The 24,030-nt window shown below is 45.0% G+C and overlaps 1 protein-coding gene across 2 annotated transcripts in view; it reads left to right on the plus strand.

Moving 5' to 3' along the window:
- Positions 1-13: 13 nt before the first annotated feature.
- Positions 14-24,030, plus strand: part of CERS6 (ceramide synthase 6) — a 150,698-nt gene continuing 126,681 nt past the window's right edge. For both annotated transcript variants that reach the window (XM_084812136.1, XM_084812146.1), the window contains exon 1: positions 14-497. In XM_084812136.1, the coding sequence (XP_084668262.1) occupies positions 328-497 (170 nt within the window). In that variant the 5' untranslated portion in view covers positions 14-327. The remainder of the gene's footprint in view (positions 498-24,030) is intronic.

Genomic DNA, 24,030 nt, shown 5'->3' on the forward strand with positions numbered 1-24,030 from the left:
GCGCAGCCAATCGGAGGGCGCGTCCTGGAGGACCGTGCGGCGACGGGGCGGCCCTCCCGCTCTCAGCCGCTGTGCAGGCGAGGCGTCCAGGGCGGGGGGCTGGCGGGCTGGGCGGGCCCCGGTCGGCGGCGGCGGGCTGTGCTGCTGCTTCTCAGGGAGGGGTTTGGAGCGGCGGCGGCCGCCGCGGCTCTAGGATATAAGGCGAGTTCAGCCGCGCACGCACTCGCGCGGCGGAGCATCCTTCGCAGCAGCCGGAAAAGACAGGGCCGACACGCGAGAGCGGCGGCGCGGAGCGGAGCGGATCCGTCCGAGGCAGACAAAGCAAAGATGGCAGGGATCCTCGCCTGGTTCTGGAACGAGAGGTTCTGGCTGCCGCACAACATCACCTGGGCGGATCTGAAGAGCACCGAGGAAGCCACGTTCCCTCAGGTGGAGGACCTCTACCTGGTCTTCCCCGTGGCCTTCTGCATCTTGATGATCCGCGTGGTTTTCGAAAGGTGAGACGCGGCCGGCCATTTCCCGCCGCGCCCGATGGGAAGGTCCTTCTCCCCTGCCCCCTTGCACTTCCACAGCAGGCAGGTGCTCGCCCGTCCGTCCGTCCGGCGGGTCTTCGTCTTCTCCCTTTCTGGAGGTATTGGGGGCGGGGCGGGCGGGGGCTTGCAGCTCGTAACCTCAGGAGCGGGCGGGGATTGTGGGATGTACAGATCAAACTTCTCTGAAGAATAAGTGGCGTGGGGGGAGGGAGGAATGTGGCTTCCACGTTCACATCTCTGGGCCAGTGTGCCCGCTTGACCTGTCGATTTCAAAAACCTGCGCACAGCGAAGACGGGAAGCATTGTTTTGGCGATAGAGGCTTGAAGTTGGCTTCTGATCACCACCTTGTCCGTTCCTTCCCCCAGCTGGTGTGACCGATGCAGGTGATTTGGGGGTGGGCAACGTGCCTGCATGATGGCATTCCAAGGGACTGACCATGGCCAGCAGCCTTGCTAGTGCCAGGTGGGGGCGCGGGGATGGATGTGCTTGCCCCTATGTTTTTGAAAACGAGAAGTCTCTATCCTCCTGGCTCTACCAACGTACTTTAAACAGCCGCAATTCATTGCTGAAATGATTGCAGGGTTCAGTCAAATCTGCTTGGAACCTGGGCCCTCAGACCTGAAAGCCCTGCTGTCTAATAGCACAGCTGTGAGGCAGTGGGCTGTTGATACTCCGTGATGGAGGTAAGGTACTCTGCACATGCCCATGCCTTTAATATCACATTCCAGGTCTGAGCTGTTGTATTTGGAACAGGTAACGGAGTTGGGTCTTAGTGACCCCTGGCTCCGAATGTGCACTAAATAACCCTCAGAATACTATTCCATGTGGAACACCTGACTGATTTTTTTTTTGCTTTTTTTAAAGAAGGTAGTTTGGATAAATAGGCTTGTAGATTTTTAGGCAAAGGGAGAATTGGGGTTGAGAAACAAACAATAATAAAGTGGTCACCTTTGTGTGTTTAAGAAGCAAGACCTCTTATTAATTAAGCCAGGCATCTCCATTAGTTTGTAGTCTTTCGTACCCCAATCAATCCTTTACTGTAGGTAAAAGTCTGGGCAGTGTTTCCTTTCAGCTTACCCTACTATTGTTGAAGTGAGGAATTGGTAATTAAGGGATGCATCTGCAAACACAGTGGCTCATTTTTCTTTCTGAGAAGATAGAAACAATACAGATTGCTAATTGTCATGACAGTTAACTGAGGGCATTTAAAAGTTTTAGCTTGTATTAGAGGTCTTGTGTAGTGAGAATGTCTATTTGTTGGCAACTAGTTTTCCTGGAGATCCCTCTGGCTACTTCTGCACTAGCCTTTTTCTCTAGGATCGGCACTGTTTGTTCACTTGGTTATTCCTGAGGTGAGATTCCTCCCAAACTCTTGCATTCTTTTGTGTGTTTTGTGGTGTTGAGGTGCTGGTTTGTAGTGATTGTTTTGGTTTTTTAGTTCTATCAGTATAACCCAAAGCTTTTAGATGTGACACAATGCTGTTGTCCCACCTCGTGCAGAGTCGTGGCTGGTGATGATTTGGAGCTCCCATTCTGCATTAGCTTCCTCCCTCTACCGTTCACTTCCCTGTCTCTTCTCCCCTCTCCTGCCTCATCTTCTGCCATGGAACCATTGGAGGAAACCCATCATCAGTTTCACCAGTACAGTAAAGGTGCTTCACAGGGCTCATGTATGGCCTTCTCAGTTTCTCTTTTGCTTTACCATATGAATGTGCATACACATACCCCTGAGAATAATAATAATTAAAAAAAAGTCCCATTCGTCTGAGCAGCAGCAGGGGGAAAAGATAGATGGGTGCTCTGAGGAGGGGGTATGTTTCTGTGGTCCCTGGGATGGGATCCCACAGGCCATAGGATTCTTTGGATCCCACTCTGGGGATGGAGAAAGAGGGAGGGCCCATTCTTGCAAGCCACCCTCTGTGGATCTCCGGGAAAGTCTCCAACCAGTGTTCGCACAAAAAGGAGGCGTTCGGAGGGGGGGGACATGCTGAGAGGAGCTGTGGATTCACAGGACGTCCCGTGCCTCCAACCTTCCCCTAATATAGGGGAAGAATTATACCAGCCTTAGAGTTGGCATAGTTTATTTCCTTCCAGTTGGTATCGATGGGAGGGAAAAGTAAAATGAAAAAGAAAACAGCCAAAGAAAAAGGGACACCCTCTGATCCCCCACACGAGCAGGCAGGGCCTTGGAAAAGGCAATTCCTCTTCCTCTCTCTCCCCCATAAGATTGCCTCACCTGAGAAGAAAATACAGAGAAAGATACAGGCGACTGCCTGGCTAAAGGACTGGTGGTATGGTAGCCCCAGCAGTCCAAGCTCTGTGCTAGTGTCGTGCAGGGCAAGTCTCAGCACAGCCAAGGCTTGGACGGCATACATGATTGTGATGTTGCTGCCAGTTTTGTTGTTTATTCGGTCAGTCGCTTCCGACTCTTTGTGGCTTCATGGACCAGCCCACGCCAGAGCTTCCTGTCGGACGTCGCCACCCCCAGCTCCCCCAAGGTTGAGCCCGTCACCTCCAGAATATCATCCATCCACCTTGCCCTTGGTCAGCCCCTCTTCCTTTTGCCTTCCACTTCCCCTAGCATCAGCGTCTTCTCCAGGGTATCCTGTCTTCTCATTATGTGGCCAAAGTACTTCAGTTTTGCCTTTAATATCATTCCGTCAAGTGAGCAGTCTGGCTTTATTTCCTGGAGGATGGACTGGTTTGATCTTCTTGCACTCCAAGGCACTCTCAGAATTTTCCTCCAGCACCACAGTTCAGAAGCATCTCTCTTCCTTCGCTCAGCCTTCCTTATGGTCCAGCTCTCGCAGCCATAAGTTACTGTGGGGAATACCATTGCTTTAACTATGCGGACCTTTGTTGTTAGTGCTCTCCAGCTTTTCCTTCCTCCTCGTGTTCTCAGCCTCTCTGTCAAGTAGGTGGCAGCAATGTTTCTGATCAACCTCACAGTGTGGTGCCATGGTCACTCACTTCTGCCTGTTGAGCAGTTTTTGGGGGTCTTCGTCCCAGGTTGTTCTTTTGGGACTGCAGCTATTGCTCTTCTTCTCAATGCTCCTTGTAATCCATAATTGTAACATCCATCTTCTCTCTGGGATTCACTGGAGGGGCTCTGTCCTTGTAGATCCTAGTTTTTGGATAATATCAAAAATGATATTTTTTTTCAAAGTAAGAATCAAATAATGTACAACTGCTAAAAACAGGGTTGCACTAGTATAATGTTAATAAAATAAACTGATTATGTGTGTAAGACAAGAAACAACCTGGCTAGGCTGTGCCGTTCTTTCCAGTCCATCCAAACAATGGTTTGCTCTTTATTGTTCACTGGTATTTCCAGTCTGGAATGGAGCAATTCATCTACTCTTTTTCCCTTGCTAATTTAAGTGTCCTATAATCTCTTTTGTTCTTCACCAATAAAGAGCAAATACTCTATTGATCTGGCACATTTAAGAGCCCAGAACTGAGTGAGCATGGAGCAACTTGGTTACCTGATGCTTTGCATATGTTTACAAAGATGATTAGGCCAAATATTTCCTTCTGAAGACAATACTTTCTTTTGACTCTGCCATCTCATAAAACGGAATAGTGTCTATATTTGAATGTTACACAATTCATATTACTGCTTTTTATAAAGAGGGGGTGAGAGCTCATTTCTCTGCCTACCTTTTGAAAAAAGAAAGATGTATCTGGAATTCTCTCTCTCAGGCAGGGGTGGGTTGCCCTCCAGATGCCTTGGCCTACAACTCCCATCATCTGTCACCATTGGCTATGCTGGCTAGGGCTGATGGGAGTTGTAGGCCGAAATATCTGCATGGGCCACAAGTTGCTCACCTCTGAGAATAACTGCTTTAGAAGCAAAATGTAATGCAGAAATTCTTTGTAATGGGTTAGCCTTGGGTGGGAGCTGCCTCTTCAGGAATTAATGTTAGGATTTCCTGAACCATACTGAGGTCAGGGCAGATCGCCTACTCTCTCTGCCCTGTGGCACTTGCCTTGAAGGACTGCATCTCCTTTTTAGGGTCTGGGAGAGGAGTGGTGCTCATCACTGTTCAGAATCCTGGTCTTGTAACTGAAAGACTTTCAGGCCCGCTAGGAATAGACTGGGGGCCAAAACAGACGTTGCTTTAAATGTTTAGATGGGAACCCTAGTATAGGGGAGAGAGGAGCTTTTAAGATCTGGATTGTCCCCATGCCTACTTTAGCGTGACAGTGGAAAGAAGACATACCTGCTAGACCCACATTTAAAGTAGTATCTTTTTTGATCCTTTGAGAAAGAGGAACCTGATGGAGGGTTTAGCGAGAATGAGGTTTTTTATAGGGCAGAGCAGTTTGTGGCCCTCCGGGTGTTTCAGCTTACAACTTCCATCAGTCATAGCCAGCAAGGTCAATGGTGAGGGATGGTGGGAGTTGTAGGCCAAAACCTCTGGAGGGCCACAAGCTGTATTTAGAAGAAGGGAGAGAAGGGGAACTGAAATGAGCGGGGAGCTCTTAAGCAGCTTCATTGTTCATATGATCAGAAGGGTACAGAGGAGCACTACAGAAGCTGGTCGAGAGACAGGGTGGCTAAAGAAAGCAGGACAGACTAGGGAATGCCCTGTGAAGCAGGAACACAAGAGAACAATGGTTAGTCAAGAGACAGAGTTCAGGAGGACAAAGTAGGTCTGGGGCAAACGACGCATGGGGCCTAGAGATAGGACATTCTGCACTATTGGCAGGAAGTGAGGAGGAGGAGGGAGCCAGCGGTATATAGCCATGCTAGGCTTAGTTTCTAGAGCCTGAGGAGGAAATGTCATGGCAGCACAGTGACCTGGCAACCCTAAAGGGCCAAGGAGAGGCAAGAATCAGTAGGCGATCGTGGAGCTTAAATGGATGCATAGATTTGAGCTAACTAACCAGTCCTTAGGCTGCAGAGTTCTTGGAATGACTTTGAAAAGTGTGAAGAAGTCCAAGTAAAGGTGTCACATAAAGGAGTCCTATGTCCAGCTGTAAGCCATTAGTGTCATGGCTCTTCCCTACACAATCCTGAGGAGTGAGCTTCTGTGAGGATGATACAGGTTTCTTAACAGCCTTAAACCAAACAAATCAAAGGACTCGAGAAGTGGTATATTATACAAGGGAGCAGAATTATGCACACAAAAATGAAAATATAAGCCTTTTACTTCAAACGTATGAGTAGTGTATGTACACCTCAAAACTCACATATATGTATCGTATGTCAAGCACACAGCAGTGCTTAAAAGGACAAAATATCAAACTAAGGGGTATAGTGATATAGTGTACACATTGTGTCTCAATTTAACCAATATATAATGGGATCATATGCCTAGAATCAATATGTAGTGTGTACATGCCCATATGATCCAACTCATCTGTGCAACAACTCTGAAATTGCCACACAGCAGCCTTCTCGGTAATGGCACCCACCCTTTGGAAAACCCTCCTTCATGCAGTTCAGGAGGCAGAAAATGTGGCATCTTTCAGATGCCTCCTGAAAACGCACTTGTTCACCCAGGCTTTCCCTGGGCTGTAATTGCAGTAATCATGCTGCTCCATCTTACTGCCACTTGTATTACTTTTATTGTAAGTGGGATTGTTTTTAATCTTGTGTTTTTAATCTTGTATTTTAAATGTGATTTTAATATTTATATGTGAACAGCTTAGGGCTTTTATTTAATGTTAATAAATATTTAATATTTATATGTGAACTGCTTAGGGCTTTTATTTAATGTTAATAAATATTTAATATTTATATGTGAACTGCTTAGGGCTTTTATTATATTTAAAGGTATATAAATATCAAATAAACAATAAAACAATGCCGTTAATGACTCAAGGTCTCTATTTAACAATGTACAAAATGCTTCTCAAGAATACAATGGGGTGTAGTACCGACCATACACAGAGTAAATTCAAGGAATATGATTAATATATTCCAAAGCAAAAGATCTAAGTGAATCAGGTGGATGATGGTATTGCAAAAAATGCACGTTCCGTGTGGCTTCCAAATTTTGTGTATGAATCTTAGCTTTTTGCTCTGTGATTCTTACCCAGAAGAGTGGTCTGGAAGTTTGTCCCACATATAACTGGGGAGAAGGACACCTGATTACATAAATAATATGATCTGAACTGCAGTTGGTAAATTATCTTAAGGTATATTTTTTGTTATCCACCGGACTGATAAATCCCTTAATCAGCAGGAATTGTAGGCAGCACATGTTGTTGTTGTTCAGTCGTTAAGTCGTGTCTGACTCTTTGTGACCCCATGGACCACAGCATGCCAGGCCTTCCTGTCCTCCGCTCTCTCCCGGAGTGAGGCAGCACATACAGTGTCCACAATTATAATGTCACCTGACGTTTTGGGGACAAGGCATTCTGTGTACCAAATCTGTATGAACCAGTCTGTCACCAAAGTGGGATTTTGCAAGACTTCCAACAAGTGGATAGTTCCTGCTGCCTGGTATGCCCTGGACCAGATGCCAGTGCTTATAAATGATGTGTTTAATTATCTGGGAAAGATGGTTAAATTCCAGAGATCAAAACAATCTGTTGCTCCTTGCCTTGGTTCAGGAATCAAACAGGGACTGTCCATTATATTGGCTCTAGGGCTAGACAAAGAGATGACATGTTTCAGAAAACCCCTTTGTGTCGATTCCCTGGTAAAAAGATCTGTATGTGTATTATACATGTAGTCAATGTTACTGTTTCTTTTTAAACATAAAAACTGGCCATAGGGGAGATTAATTTTCAAATGCCTAGGATGATTGCTAGAGAAATATAAAAGTGAATTTTTATCAGTGGGTTTGACAAACCCTTTTACACAAATGCTGCCATCACTGGCATAGGCCATAACATCCAAAAAAGGCATTTGTTCATATGACAAGTACATTTTATATCCAGATCAATATAATTGATCCAAGCAAAAAAAAAAGGCTTCAGAGGTTTGTGTGAGCACAGTGAAAGTATCATCGATGCACTGTCAATTAAGCTCCACTATCACCTACTGATTCTTGACCCTCCTTGCCCCTTTAAAGTTGCGAGGTCACTATGCTGCTATGACATGTTTTAACCGCATATTTGCTCTCTAAAATACACATTTTGAACCACTTCATGCAAGGAGCGAAGATGCTTTAGGAAACATACCTGGAAACCTGTTGCAGTGTCTGATATGGTCTCCAAAAAGTGGGGGCCTGGATAGTGTTCTGGTGGTCAGTGGAGAACGTTGCTCTGTCCTGCAGAATACCCATTCCTTCTTCCATAGGAACCTATTCTGCCTCCTATTCTGCCTCCTCCTGTCTAACATTCTTGTCCTTGGGATCCCAATTCTGTCAGGGTTTGTCAGAAAATATCAAATTCCAAAAGTCTACCTACTGAATGCAGAATAAACCAGGCAAACCCATATTAAGACAGTGTAACCCAACACTAACTTTGCATAATTTCTACGTGACTTATTCTATATCCAGAATGTGCTTGTCTGTGCAGAGAACATGTGCAGGTTTATGGTTTGCTGTTCTGAGACTTGTGCGCTCCCTTCTCATCTCTTCACCTTGGGTGCTGTATTGGCCCCAGGAGCGTAGCCAAGTCATTTATAGTGTTAGAGGGACCTAGAGATCTATAATGCTTGCTTAAGTTCATTATGGGTGCCATTTCCTTGCTAGTAAGCCTCTGAGCACGTGAAGATGATTCAAAGGGCCAATAGCGCAGCCTAGCACATTTCATACTAATGAGTGAGAGTGTTATCAGGCCGTGCCTGAGAAGTGAAGCTATGTATTTATGCTGAGCTGCAGGTGGCTGTGCTGAGAACCAAGTGCTGTTAGTCTATGCTGGGAATGAATGCTAGGGGGCGCTTGCTGCTGTCATGCTTCCTTATTGCTATTTGCTAATTGGTATGCTATTCATTTAAGGCCTTCTTCATTTTTCATTTAAGTCTGGCTGCTTTGTAGCCGGAGGCTAGTCAGTGGAGCCAGATCCTACTACATCCAAAGGTGAGAATACTGGGTGACTTGACTATTAGCTAGCTAAGCAGTTACGCCCTTCTCACTTTATAACCATATTCTTTGCCCTTCCCAAGCCCAATTTATTTCTAGGCTTAGTACATGCCACAAGATGGATAGGTGAGGTTGTGCAATATGAGGCATTAGGACTTGTCAAGGGTCCCTCTGTAGTGGCCTTGAGCCTTTGCTACCTCCTCTTTCCCTTTCTCCAGATGTTCCCAGCTCTACCGAGCGAGCAAGCCACTGCTGGGCACCAGTGGCAAAGGCTGATCAGAGCAGGGCAGAGAAGGCCATGTGTTGGGCAGTGGCAGCTCCTGGAGTCAGTACCAGCTGGTGCTGGGAAGGGCAGAGGAGGCAGCTCACATGCTCAGCACCAGGTGAGGCTGGGAAAGGGAGGGGAGGGAGCTGGAGGCAGCTTCGTCAGCAGGGGGGGGAGGAAGCCGCAGCAGCAGTTGGCAGCGGCCTCTTGCCAGAGTGGGCCTTGGCAGATGGCTGATGCTGCTGGCTACAGTGCCTTGTTAAGACCTAGGAAGAGTTACATTCTTATGAAACAACTGACAGCTGCTTGCTAATCATTTTATAGCATGTGCGCACCAAACGGCGGATTCCTGTTTGGGATTTTGTGCATTTTATGAGCTATAAAGACTTTCATTAAAAGATTGAATTTGGATCTTGGATTGCTTTTACTAGAAATATGTTTTACCCCAGATGATAGGAATTCTCTACTGATGATATGAGACCTGAATGCTTATATTTAAGGAAGTTAACATTAATTATGTGCAGCTTAGTCCACTGCTTTTAATGCACTGAAGCATTTTCAGTGTTGTGATGAATGGATTCCATATCTCCATGTCACTGTTGTAGCCCCAGCTCTGACGATAAACTGTTGCTTCTTCTAGCATGACTTTAATTCCACCGGTGTCAGTCCTGCACATGGACACATTCTAATGTGTGGATTGTTTGTGAGTACCAGTTGTATTGCAGAGTACCAATTGCCTGCGAACTTGTGACAATCTCCTGCGGAGCTATTTTTGTGAACGTGCTCTAGGTTATCTCTGTAGTTATCTATGATTGCTCTATAACAGTTTACTGCATTGTTGAGCTCAAGTCTTGCTATATTTCTTGGCCATTTGTGCACTCTTGTGCAAGTCTTGTTGTGTCTCCTGCAAGTGGCTTCTGACACACTTTGATCTGGTTCTCAGGACACAACAATCCACTGTGGCTGATTAGTCATGGTGGTTTGTTGTGTTGTGTGAATCGGGTGTGGGTTCCTCTGGGTGACTTATTTTTCACAAACAAGCTACCCTGAGAACCTATAGCTTGTTGTTGGGTTGTTCATACCCATGGTGGATTTTGATGGCGTCTGAACCCAGCAGGGTGACTTCATCATGGGTTGTCAGAAACGGCTAGAGACTCACCTGGCAAGAGTGGCTAAAAATTCCTGTCACTCCTCGTGATCACGTTAGTGCCTCTGCCATCCTCCTTTCTCTGTGCCCTCCACCCCATGCTCCTAAAAGTCAAGAAGAAAGGACACCGGAGAGTGTCCTGAACATGTTCATAATTTAAAAAAATATATTTTTGGTCCTGTGCAAGAAACTTGTATAATTTTCCCGTCCATTTTACTGCTCTCCCTTGAAATTTGTGCAATTTCCTCCTTCGTTTTACTGCTTTTCCATTACATTTGCCTATGTTTAGTGATCTCGCTCACTTCTCTGTAATCCATATGTGTACATGACAGGTAGCATCAGAGACCAGTGGAGAGAAGCAACAACCACAAAGGAGGTGGGGGGAGCTGAAAGTGGCTGGTGGCTGCAAGAGAGAAGAAACTTTAGGGGTGGGTGTTCTTACCTCGGTAGAACATGAAGCATCCTTTAAAATAAAAGGTGTTAGCTAGCAATGGAAGCCCTGAAGTGGAGGATGAAATTGACAAGAAGAGGATATCAGTATGCTTGGCTAAATAGTAGACAGGTGTTCTTGTGCAAGAGCACAAGACCCCAATATTTTTTAAAAGGTTGCAAATGCATTATTGCATTCATAAGTGTTCAGAAATTAATTCCATTTGGCAATCTGATGCAGCGGGGGGCGGGGGGAGGTTCCCTTCGGGAGCTGACAATCCCAGTGGAACAATTGCAGAAAGGGTGCTGACATAGAGACTGAGGAAATGAGTTCTGCCTCAAAGGTGCCTGGAATACATGCCAGGAGCCGACAGGAGGCCTGAGGGGGGAAACTTGCCATGGCAAGGCACAGAGCCTGATCATCCGTCGTGTTAGTGAACGAACAACCAACTCACGGTGCCTTAGTGTGATGTGGAAACTTGTCTCATGGGCAGAGTGTTGACGGCCTAATCCTATAACACACAGACAGCTATTAGGTTGAAAAATAATGTGTGGCAGTATAATTCATTGCAGTCTGAAATGTGCATGGTAATTCTCCCTCCCTCCCTCCTTCCCTCCCTTCTTTAAGCTAATTCTTGTGCTTCTACACCCGTAGTGAATGGAAGCACCAGATAAAACTCCCCAAACTCTTTCAGAGCAGCGGGAGGACAGTTTCCATCATACAAGCAACGTACTTATGACTACATGATTTTCTCCTGTAATGGGCTCAGGCTTGCAGGTGCTTGGCCCTGGAGGATGATGGCAAGTACACGTCAACCTTGACATTCCATGCTTTCACAAGCGCGGATGTGTTTTTCTTGATACCCTGTCTGCCTGTTGGTGCTGAAAAGATTTTGCAGCCCCTCAGAAAACTGCCCCATATTTGTCTTTTATCTGCCCACAGGGTTTTAGTTGGCTCTCAGTGAAATGCAGATTAAACACCCTGCAGTCAGTGGAGGTTATGGGACTATATAGTGGCCAAAATAGGGTGGACAGACATTGTCCAGGGACCAATTTAAACAGAAACGCTTTGTGAAGCGATTTGAGCAAAATCTGCATTTCTCACAGAATTGAATTAGCTCTTTCCACAGTATACGCAGTGCCATATTTCTCTGCTTTTGCAGTGTATATGAGAACTGAAGCCGCATTAGTTGGGGTGGGGTGGGCAAGTCCCATCGCAAGTAGAAATGAATGTCAGCAGTTGCGTAGGTAGGCTCTCCCACACTGGAGGCATTCAAGATGAGGCTGGACAGCCATCTGTCAGGGTTGCTTTGACCTGGATTCCTGCACTGAGCAAGGGGTTGGGCTCAATGGTCTTGTAGGCCCCTTCCAACCCTACTATTCTATGATTCTGTGATTCTAGGTGCAGGGCAGCCAATGAGTGGAGGCTTGCTCCCCCTCCCTCGCATGTTCAACGAAGTGCAATCGAGGACTTGCTTACGAGTAAACATTCATGACATACCCCACATACACACACACACACACACACACACACACACATGCTTATGAGGCAAGCAGGCAGCCGCCACCACCCAGAGACTGAGCAGAATGAGTGGGAGTGCAAGAGGCGCTGAGAGCAGAGAGCAGGGAGGAGGGAGAGCGACTGTCTTTGATGTACAGGGTGTTTCAAAAATGGACCCAATTTGAAATCGCTGTATCTCCTCAACCACAACCTGCCCATGAATGAAACTCTTACCACTTGAAAGGGTGGGGCATAGAGTTTCAGATGATTACCGTAATGCCTCTCTCAGCGCACAAACAGCCTCTAGCCTAGGTCATTCACAAGATGGTGACCCCGCAACACAAGGCGTTTTGCGTTCTGCCGTTCAGCAAGACTGAATCTGCAATTGCGGTGCAGCATGCGTTTCAACGGCCCCCAAGATCTCCAGACATTACACCCTGTGACTTTTTCTTGTGGGGATACATCAAAGAACATGTTTTTGTGCCACCATTAGCGACTAATCAGGATGACCTCAAAAACAGAATCACAGCAGCGGTGACTTGAGTGGAAGAAGACACTTTGAGAGGCGTTTGGGACGAATTCAACTATCGTCTCGATATTGTCCCTACAGCAAGGGGAGGGCACATAGAGCATTTATAAAATGGTTAGTAAAACTTGATAACTCATTAAACTATTTGTAACTTTTGGTGTAATTGTAACATGTTGCCATCATGAAATATACTGCTTTGAAATTGGGTCCGTCATTTTGAAACACCCTGCATATTAACTGCCCAATCAACAGGCTTCCCCCAACCCCACAAACATGGGCTCAGTGAAGTGCTTCTGAGTACATGTTCATGAAAAACATCAGCCCTGGCATCCACCTTTTCTTAGTTGCACAGCTTTGAATCAACAGGCATCCATTGTTTCTCAGCTGTGCTCCTTCGTAGCTGCACAGTTTCAAAACAGCAGGGCTCCCCCCCCCGCCCCCAGCTCAATGACTATTTAAAGTGAGAGGCAGTGACTGCCCATGTTCACAACAGTGCAGTTTCAAAGCAGCAGGGCTGGTCCTGTATTCAGCAAAGTGGAACTGAAGGCAATGAGTTACTTCTGGATAGACATGTTTACCCCTCTGCTCTCCCCCTGCCTATGCTACTTTCCCTTCCGCCACTCAGCACCGCTTCTGCCAGCCCGCACCAAAGCCAGCTGAGGTCACACAGACCAGCACTAAAGCCGCTTTGACAGGAAAATCCAACACAAAACAAGTTTGGAAAAAAACCTGAATTTAGGGCAAGAAATACCGGGTTAGCTATGGAGAACAGCATGCATCATCTGACATTATCGATTTGGAGGTGGTGTAGAACCCGAATAAAAGCCCCATGTAGGTGAGGCCCAGTTGGATGCCAGAAGGAAAAGTATTTGGTTCACTGTCTTTTGGAGATGCCCATTCTGCTTAGATTTCAGGATCCAGTGTCTTGACCCCCTTATTGCTGGTATTAGAGGTAACTCCCCTTTAAATAAAATTTTATTCGTATTGTCTGGGACAAATTATTTTGTGGCATATCTCACTGTTACATTTGTTAAACTAGCTCTAGGAAAAAGGAAGTCTTTTACTTTGACAGATGATAACACAGGACATTGAGCTATTTTAATTAATTTGATGGTTTTAGTATACAAATCAGTTGTCAATGGTTTGTCAAATTTTATGCTTAGACTGATTTCCTTGTATGTTGACATTGTGTATACATACTTTGTTTTGAGTTCAAAAGCCTGGTTGGCTTATGAGTAATAAATGGAACTGAACTTGAACAAGCCTGTAAACTAACATCTTTTCCCGTGCTTAGAGGACTGCATGCCCACAATAACCGGGGTGAGTGAACACCCATATAGGTTAGAGTAGGGCCATGGGGGTTAGGGATGCCATATTCCAAATCCCCAAATCTGGGTGGCATAAGGCTTAAGCACCCACCACCAATTTAGCACTCCAGATCACCCTTTTCATAGTTCTTTATTGCAGGGAAGGGGAAAGTGCAAGCCCCATCAGCATAGCCAATGGTGGGATGATGGGAGCTTCAGTCCAACAATATATGGTGGAAGGCCACAAATTCCCCATCCCTGCCTTAGGAATGAAACCAATGGTTCTGTTTTCTTAGATTTGAATGTATTTAAATCCACTGATGCAATGAATATGGACTTGAGCATGCTCCGGGAGAGAGCGCAGGACAGGAAGGCCTGGTGTGCTATGGTCCATGGGGTCACGAAGAGTCGGACACGACTGAATGACTGAACAACAACAACAACAAATCCGCAAAACCTACATCAAAATTAAGAAAATTCTATATTGAAATGAAGCCTAGCAGTGTAATCCTATGAATGTCTACTGGGAAGTAAGTCTAAGGGAGTTGAATGGAACTTATTCCCAGGTAACTGTATATAGCGGCGCAGCCTTAGCATAATAAATAATCTTCAATCCCTTTGCATACAAGGCTGCAGTAGCCAACATAATCTGCCTTTTTTCTTATGCATGAACTTTCCTCTTTTGGTGCTTTTGTTTTTGTTATTCCCAGTCTTAACACTTTTAAATGGCACTTCTATCTCTGATGAAAGTACCACTGTTAAAAACAGTGAAATTGTACGTGTCCACTCAGAAGTAAATCCCATTTTTTTCAATAGGGCGCAGTTCCAGGGAAGTAGGGTTGCAGCCTTGGGAGACTTGCTTCTGCATAAACAAGCATATAATTGCTCTGTTAAATTTAATGCAAACTTTCTCCTAGCCCTTTTAAGAGCATACATTATTCTTTTTCCTTGTATACTAATTTAGGTTTGGGGATTAGGAGCAGCATGGGGGAAAGTGAAATCTGGATTAGGAGGGTGGAGGAAAGAGTGAGGAGATTAGAATCATGGGGATGGTTGGCACCTGGAGTTAAGGGGAGGGAGACAGAAAGTGCAGGGTTGGCAACCATAGTCTTACATCGGGCCTCTGAAAGAGTGAACTAGTTTGGAAGCTCACAAGGAGGTTCTCTCCTTGCAGCACATCCAGAAAATAAGCCCAGCCTTTTCTCACTCTTGACTGAAGACCTTTAACATAATAAGACTGCATATTTATAGGATCATACATGGGGTGTGGGGCAGTCAGAAATAAAGCAGGTTTTCTCGTAGATGTAGGAAAAGGTAAGGCTGAGACATTGCTCAGTTTAAGGGCTGACTTGGTATGGACATGCAACGCTTTGCTGGGGCAAAAATGCAGTGTATAGGTGGCTGCATGCTGGTCAATGGAGCATGAGGTTTCTTCATGCACTGAATTTGGCCTAGGAGGGGGCAATTGAATGAAACTGATCTTTTCTGTCACCTGAGGGTATTTTTCAGAAGGGGTATTTTTTGGTTGGAAAACCAAACCAGCATTGGTAGAAAGTGGCCAGATTGGTTGAAGTAGTGGTAGAGATAACTTTTACTGCAACACTTAAAAAAAATAAAATAACAGCAACATCAATTTATTTTTAATGCAGCAGTTTAAAGCACTGTTTAACAGCCCGGAGTCCCAAACTACTCATGAGTATCTCAGGATTTTTTTAAAAAAGGAAACATGGGTGAGGGTTGCAAAGCTGATTTCAGAAACAGCAGTGGGAGAAGGTAATACTTTTCTTTTTAGGCTATTTTTGGAATCAAACTCCACCACCCAAACGAATCCTCCTATTGCAAAACTCCCCTTTAATATTGCATCTTCACAGTAAAATCTTGAATGTGACCCAGTCCTGAGGCTATTAGTCTGTGTACCATGGTCCCCTCCGCTACAATCCAAAAATTTGCAAAGTGATGCTATTGCTGATTTGTTAACAAAAATGCAGAGTGCTAAGACAACTAGATTTATGAACTAAAAAGAGCCCACTGACATCTGGCTTCCTTCTTTGTAGTTCTGTATCTACCGCTTCATAGAACAATGGCATGTTGGGATCTGAACATGGGAACCATGAGGTCTGGAATGAATACTTTAAAAAAAAATCCTGAAGATGGAGGTGCAGCAAATTGACTAAGATTGGCTAGAGCCACTAGAGAAAGATTTGACCTAGTTCTGTCAGTCTGTTTGGCAGAGTAGACTGAGTCAGTTGTAAATCTCTGAGGGGATTTAATGCAGGAAATGCACTCATGTTTTCAATTTAAGTCTTTTATTTGTAGGGTGTTACGGGTTAAGGCAAATGTTGAAATTGGTACTGAAGTGTGTGTGTGTTTTGTTACCCTCATTGGATCCCCCACACCCTTCTGCAACACAGGACACTATTCAAAGCATATGCCCATGTTGCTGGAGTGCTAAGGACACACTTCAGTGTTTGCAACAGTTCTCTCCCTATCACCTTCACATTTATAATTGAATTATAATTATAGGGCACGTTAGCATTTAGTTTAGGGGGGGGTTGTCATTGCAGGTGATACTTTTTAAAGACAATTTCAATTTCCACACACGTGCACACACCACACATACAAATAGATTTAATAGAGTGATGAACAAAACAAGATTGAAATCTAAAAGCAAAACATTTCAGCTTCTACCTTCTTCAGCTTCTCTGATATGAATCAAAGGCTGTTCAAGAATCAAATCTCCTGTTGTCTAGGAAATAAGCTTGCACATCGTGATAATCCTTTTTGTGGTGGCCTACTAAACAGTATGTTTTCAAAAAGCTATGACTGTTTTATAATATTTCTATTTCTACTCAGTTCTGACAAACAGGTTATGATTTGCAAATACTGAAAGAAAGGAATTACTAATCCGTCTATTTTTGAGATAAATTCCAGGTATTACCATTATTTTGTGCAGGTTTTCAGCTAAATCTTTTATCATATGCATCTGATTATCAAACCAAACTCCAAAATAAGAACTATTTCTTCGGACATTAAATCAAGGAGAAAAAATTACAGAATATAAAGATGATTTATATGGAGCAAGTTGCATCTATTTTTGTCCCATGTTTTCATAATTACTGCATACACATTTACTTCATACTCTTTTCCTTTCACCTCTTTCCAAGCAGATCTAAGAAGACAGAGGAGTTTGTCCTCTAAACAGTTCAATATCCCAATAATTTTTCTCCCCATTAAATCATTGATACAAAGCTGTGAGAAGAGCTGCATGATGATAATGTTATATATTAGGGACTGCCAGACATCCATCTTTAGTTGACTGAAATAATACTTTATGTTCTACTCTAACCAGCTTGTTGTTAATAAACCCCTTAATACAAATTGAATAGTATTTTCCCCAGTGGAATAATTAATAGTAAAGTTAATACCAGAAAGATAAACTGGCAAATTTTTCATTTTTATCACAGCAGTGTGTCCTACCCAGGGCAAGTGCCGAATAGGCAAGTGTTGAAGATATGTCTGCATTTTGGGGATTAGAATATCCAAATTGTCATATACTCTTCTTGCCAAGTTATCTGTCAACAAAATCCCCAAACATCTTATCCTTTTCTTTCCCATTTGAACCTGTTAATATTTTCATTTTTGTTTGTATTTATTCTGAGGCATTCTGATTTACTTTATTTGATCTTATATCTTGAACTCAAGGCAAACTGTTTTAAAATAGGCATCAACCTAGAAAAAGTAGATAGGATCCTTTATAATGAAGGCAATATCATCTGTCTTTTGCCCTATCTTCAAAAAGGGTAAAAAGGAGGAACCTGGGAACTACAGACCAGTCAGTCTGACATCGATCCCTGGGAAAATTATGGAGCAGATTATAAAGCAATCCATCTGTAAGCACCTTGAAAACAATGCAGTGATTACTCGAAGCCAACATGGATTTGTCAAGCACAAATCCTGCCAGACAATTCTGATCTCACGTTTTGATCCCACAGTCCTCTCTTGTGGACTGTGGGAATGCTGTGGACATTATATACCTCGACTTCAGCAAAGCTTTCAACAAAGTGCCCCATGATATCCTGATGAGCAAACTAGCGCAAAGTGAGCTAGATGAAACAATTCTCAGGTGGATCCACAGCTGGCTACAGAATTGGACTCAAAGAGTGCTTATCAATGGGACCTTCTCAAACTGGGGAGAGGTAACGAGCGAGGTACCGCAGGGCTCAGTCCTGGGCCCAGTGCTCTTCAACATTTTTATTAATGACTTGGAGGAGGAGGTGTAGGGAATGCTGATCAAATTTGCAGATGACACAAAATTGGGCGGGATAACTAATACTTTGGAAGACAGAAACAAAATTCAAAGTGATCTTGACAGACTAGAGGGCTGGCAGAATGACATTTACTAGGGATAAATGCCAAGTTCTGCACCTAGGGAAAAGAAACCAAATGCACAGTTACAAGATGGGAGATATGTGGCTCAACAAGACTACAAGTGAGAAGGATCTTGGAATTGTCGATCACAAGCTGAATATGAGCCAACAATGTGATGTGGCTGCAAAAAATAGAAGCATAGCTTCCAAACCCTGGGAAGATTTGGGCTGCATTAATAGAAGCATTGCTTCCAAATCCCGGGAAGTAATAGTACCCCTCTACTCTGCACTGGTTAGGCTTCATCTGGAGTACTGTGTCCAGTTCTGGGCACCACACTTAAAGAAGGATGCAGACAAAGTGGAGAGGGTTCAGAGGAGGGCAACAAAGATGATCAGGGGACTGGAAACAAAGCCCTATGAAGAGAGACTGAAAGAACTTGGCATGTTTAGCCTTGAGAAGAGAAGACTGAGGGGAGTTTTGATAGAACCCTTCAGGTACTTGAAAGGTTGTCACAGAGAGGAAGGCCAGGATCTCTTCTTGATCATCCCAGAGTGCAGGACACGGAATAACGGGCTCAAGTTACAGGAAGCCAGATTCCGGCTGATTCCTGTTTCCCGCCTCCCAGCTGAGCAGAGCAGAGCAGAGCAAGCTGCTCCAGCTGGTCCAGGGACTACAGAAGCAGGCAAGCTCCCAGAGAGCGAGCGAACAGAGCGAGCGAACAGGGGGAGCAAACAGGAGTTGGCCAGGGGAGTTGACCAGGGGAGGTCAAGGGGGAGGCCCCTAACATTTTTTATTTTATTTTATTTTTTTTTACTAACTTTTTTTCATTTATTTGTCTTGTAACACACACTTCCACACCAGTGGGACTCTGCTTTTAACCTCTACTGAGTAGAGGAGCAGGCACAGGCTAGTCTAGAACAATCACAAAGCTAGACACAAAAAGGGAAAAGAGGCTATGGAAGGACAAGACTCTCCAGTGGTGGTGACCTGCAAGGTGTGTGCAATGTTTGTTTTCTTGCCTGAGAACAACATGGCCTACACCTGCAACAAGTGCAAGTTGATCACGCTGCTGGAGGAAAAAGTAAGTGGACTGGAGCGGCGACTGTCAACCCTCCGGGGAATAAGAGAACACGAAGAGTTCTTGGACAGAATGGGGGAACTACAGCAGCAAAGGGCAGACCAGAAGCTTGAAGAGCAACAGCAAGATGAGGCAGTGGGAAATGCTGAGGTGAAGAAAAATGGAGTAGAGGATACTCCTTGGAAAACGGTGACAGTTAGGAGAAGAAGAACTAGACGACACTCTGCACCAGTGGAAGCGGTGGAGCTGTGGAACCGATTCCAGGTACTTGCAGATGAGACTGGAGGACAGCCTGCAGAGGAAGAATCACAGGGGAACCTGCATGAGAGTGAGCAAGAGGCTAAAGGTCAGTCAAACAGAGGCGATGAAACCCAGGCCTACAAGAAGAAGAAGAGAAGAGTGGTAGTAGTGGGAGACTCCTTGCTGCGTGGGATCGAGACCCAAGTATGTCGCGAAGACCCGTGGACTCGCCAGGTATGTTGTCTCCCGGGAGGACAGATTAGAGACGTGACTGAAAGGTTGCCTGCACTCATAAAGCCCACTGACAGGTATCCCTTTCTTCTCATCCATGTGGGAACAAATGATACCGCCAAGCGGAGCTACGAAGAGATCACGTCAGACTTTGAAGCTTTGGGAAGGAAACTCAAGAACTTTGGGGCCCAGATAGTTTTCTCATCCATCCTTCCAGTAGTTAGAAGAGGGATAGAAAGGGAACGAAAAATACTCCAGGTGAATGACTGGCTACGAAGGTGGTGCCGACGAGAGAGATTTGGATTCTGGGACCACGGGCTATACTTCCTGGAAGATGGGCTGTTGGCTAGGGATGGGTTGCACCTCACAAAGGCTGGGAAGAATGTGTTTGGCCACAGCATGAAGAACTTCATCAGGAGGGCTTTAAACTGAATCCTACGGGGAAGGGAGATGTAATGTTGGGGGTAACAATGGACGTAGGCGCATGCACTGCAATGGAGAGAACAGCTCTGATAGCGTCCAATAATAGTCTTCAGACACAGGTAGGAAGAAAGCCAGACTATGAAGCACATGGTCTTCGATGTCTATATACTAATGCCCAGAGTATGGGAAACAAACAGAACGAACTTGAACTCTTAATACAGGAGGGAAATTATGACTTGATAGGTATAACTGAGACTTGGTGGGATGACTCTCATGACTGGAATACAGCAATTGAAGGATATAACTTGTTCAAAAAGAACAGGAGGAACAGAAAGGGAGGCGGGGTTGCACTGTATGTGAAAAATACATATCTCTGCACAGAAATACAGGAGGAGGAGCTTGGTAGCCCCATCGAGAGCATCTGGGTTGAAATAAATGGAGCAAAGAATAAAAGGAACCTGGTGGTCGGAGTCTACTACCGGCCACCCAATCAAGGAGAAGCCAAGGATGAAACTTTTGAAAAGCAAATAGCCAATGTTTTAAGGAAGCATGATGTAGTAGTAATGGGGGACTTCAATTTCCCCGATATTTGTTGGGAGACAAATTCTGCAAAACATGGCCCCTCCAGGAAATTCCTGACTTGTGTGGCGGATAACTTCCTCCTACAGAAAGTAGAGGAAGGAACTAGAGGATCGGCTATCCTTGACTTGATCCTAACCAACAGAGATGACTTAGTGGATAAAGTAGCAGTTACAGGAACTCTGGGGGAAAGCGACCATGTTGTACTTGAGTTCTTGGTTCTAAGGGAAGCAAAAGCCGAGTGTACTCAAACGCGTACCCTGGATTTTAGGAAAGCTGATTTTAATAAACTCAGAACAATGATCAGTAAGGTCCCATGGCAAGCAATGCTAGCGAGAAAAGGAGTCCAAGATGGGTGGGAACTTTTAAAAAAGGAAATTCTCAAGGCACAATCACAAGCAATTCCAACAAGAAGAAAAGGTGGAAGACAACAGAAGAAGCCAATGTGGCTTCACAAAAAGCTTAGGGATGACCTGAAAACAAAAAAGGACACATATAGGAAGTGGAAAGAAGGCCAAGTAACAAAGGAAGAGTACAGGCAGGTAGCACAGAATTGCAGGGATGGCGTCAGGAAGGCTAAAGCGGAGAACGAGGTGAGGTTAGCGAGGGATGCTAAAAACAACAAAAAGGCTTTCTTCAGCTACGTGCATAGTAAAAGGCAGAGGAAAGAAATGGTTGTTCAGCTATTAAATAAGGATGGCAAAATGATAACAGAGGACAAAGAAAAGGCAGAGGTGCTCAATTCCTACTTTGGCTCAGTCTTCTCCCAAAAGAGGGTCTATGACCCCCCTGGCAAAGGCGAAGTACAGGCTGAAGGGGCAGGATTGCAGCTTGAGATCGACAGGCATATGGTCAAGGAACACCTCATTACTTTGAATGAGTTCAAATCTCCAGGGCCAGATGAACTGCATCCTAGAGTCATAAAGGAACTGGCAGAAGAACTCTCAGAACCGCTGTCTATTCTCTTTGAGAAATCATGGAGGACCGGGGAAGTGCCAGATGACTGGAGGAGGGCTAACGTTGTCCCTATCTTCAAAAAGGGTAAAAAGGAGGAACCTGGGAACTACAGACCAGTCAGTCTGACATCAATCCCTGGGAAAATTCTGGAGCAGATCATAAAGCAATCCATCTGGAAGCACCTTGACAACAATGCCGTGATTACTCGAAGCCAACATGGATTTGTCAAAAACAAGTCCTGCCAGACAAATCTGATCTCATTTTTTGATCAAGTCACCTCCCTTGTAGACCGTGGGAATGCTGTAGACATCATATACCTCGACTTCAGCAAAGCTTTCGACAAAGTGCCCCATGATATCCTGATGAGCAAACTTGCTCGAAGTGGGCTAGATGAAACACCGATCCGGTGGATCCACAGTTGGCTACAGAATCGGACTCAAAGAGTGCTTATCAATGGGACCTTCTCAAACTGGGGAGAGGTAACGAGTGGGGTACCGCAGGGCTCAGTCCTGGGCCCAGTGCTCTTCAACATTTTTATTAATGACTTGGAGGAGGAGGTGCAGGGAATGCTGATCAAATTTGCAGATGACACAAAATTGGGAGGGATAGCTAATACTTTGGAAGACAGAAACAAAATTCAAAGTGATCTGGATAGACTGGAGTGCTGGGCAGAAAACAACAGAATGACATTTAATAGGGACAAATGCCAAGTTCTGCACCTAGGAAAAAGAAACCAAATGCACAGTTACAAGATGGGGGATACGTGGCTCAACCACACTACGAGCGAGAAGGATCTTGGAATTGTTGTCGATCACAAGCTGAATATGAGCCAACAATGTGATGTGGCTGCAAAAAAGGCAAATGCTATTTTGGGCTGTATTCATAGAAGCATCGCTTCCAAATCCCGGGAAGTACTAGTTCCCCTCTACTCAGCACTGGTTAGGCCTCATCTGGAGTACTGTGTCCAGTTCTGGGCACCACACTTTAAGAAGGATGCAGACAAGCTGGAGAGGGTTCAAAGGAGGGCAACAAAGATGATCAGGGGACTGGAAACAAAGCCCTATGAAGAGAGACTGAAAGAACTGGGCATGTTTAGCCTTGAGAAGAGAAGACTGAGGGGAGATATGATAGCACTCTTCAAGTACTTGAAAGGTTGTCACAGAGAAGAAGGCCAGGATCTCTTCTTGATCATCCCAGAGTGCAGGACACGGAATAATGGGCTCAAGTTACAGGAAGCCAGATTCCGACTGAACATCAGGAAAAACTTCCTGAGTGTCAGAGCAATACGGCAATGGAACCAATTACCTGGGGAGGTGGTGGGCTCTCCCACACTGGATGCCTTCAAGACGAGGCTGGACAGCCATTTGTCAGGGATACTCTGACTTGGATTCCTGCATTGAGCAGGGGGTTGGACTCGATGGCCTTGTAGGCCCCTTCCAACCCTACTATTCTATGATTCTATGATTCTATGATCAGGAGAAACTTCCTGACTGTTAGAGCAATACAACAATGGAACCAATGACTTAGGGAGGTGGTGGGCTCTCCCACCCTGGAGGCATTCAAGATGAGGCTGAACAGCCATCTGTCAGGGATGCCTTGACTTGGATTCCTGCATTGAGCAGGGGGTTGGACTTGGTGGCCTTGTAGGCCCCTTCCAACCCTACTATTCTACAAGTCTATGATTCTGTCATCTATATACCGACTGATCTTGTACATCTCTGTCATCTGTCCATCTAAACTGCCTTCTATTGTCAAAATATCAATACATAGATTCAATAATATTGGTGATAAAAGCCTTCAGTTCTTACTGTTGGTTTTAACTATGTTTATTCAAGTGATGATTTCTTCCCTGAAGTCAAATGCTGTTAAAGCCTCTGTAAAAAATATTTTATAGTCTAGTCTATTGAATACATATTGGTATTTATAAAACGTATTATTGGTGGTTCTTTTTGTATCTTTGATAAATTGATAGGGTGAAATCCAGCTAGTATCTTTCCACTGATGGAAGGTTTCCATCAATGGAACAGAGTGGAATGATTCGTCCTCCTCCAGATCTGCCATGGGGGGACCCAACCATCCATGGGGGCTGGAGGAGGAAGAGAGGAAGGTAACATTCTGTTGCACAAGGAGAAATCTAATTCTAAGCTAATTCTGCTCAGTCGCTCATCAGCAGAACGATACTGTCAGGGTGGAAACTGAGCCAATAGAACCCCAGAGCAGTTCTGATTGTGAGGAGGAACAGCAATCCATGGGAGAGGAGCGCGCTCATCTCTCACAAGCACAGCAGCTGGCAGAGATTCCTCCTGCCAGCATTCCTGGGATAGATAGTGACCCTGGCAGCGAGAGAGCGCTGGAGGGAGGCTTGCTGGACGCTCGGCGCCAACACAGGGAGTGGCGACAGATGGAGGGCGCAGAAAGGAGGTGTAGCGCTCGTTTGGCACACAAGCAATGGTCGCGTCC

Source organism: Heloderma suspectum, chromosome 1 (assembly GCF_057233095.1).
Source record: "Heloderma suspectum isolate Gila_16-S chromosome 1, 16-S_ref, whole genome shotgun sequence".
Taxonomy (NCBI): domain Eukaryota; kingdom Metazoa; phylum Chordata; class Lepidosauria; order Squamata; family Helodermatidae; genus Heloderma; species Heloderma suspectum.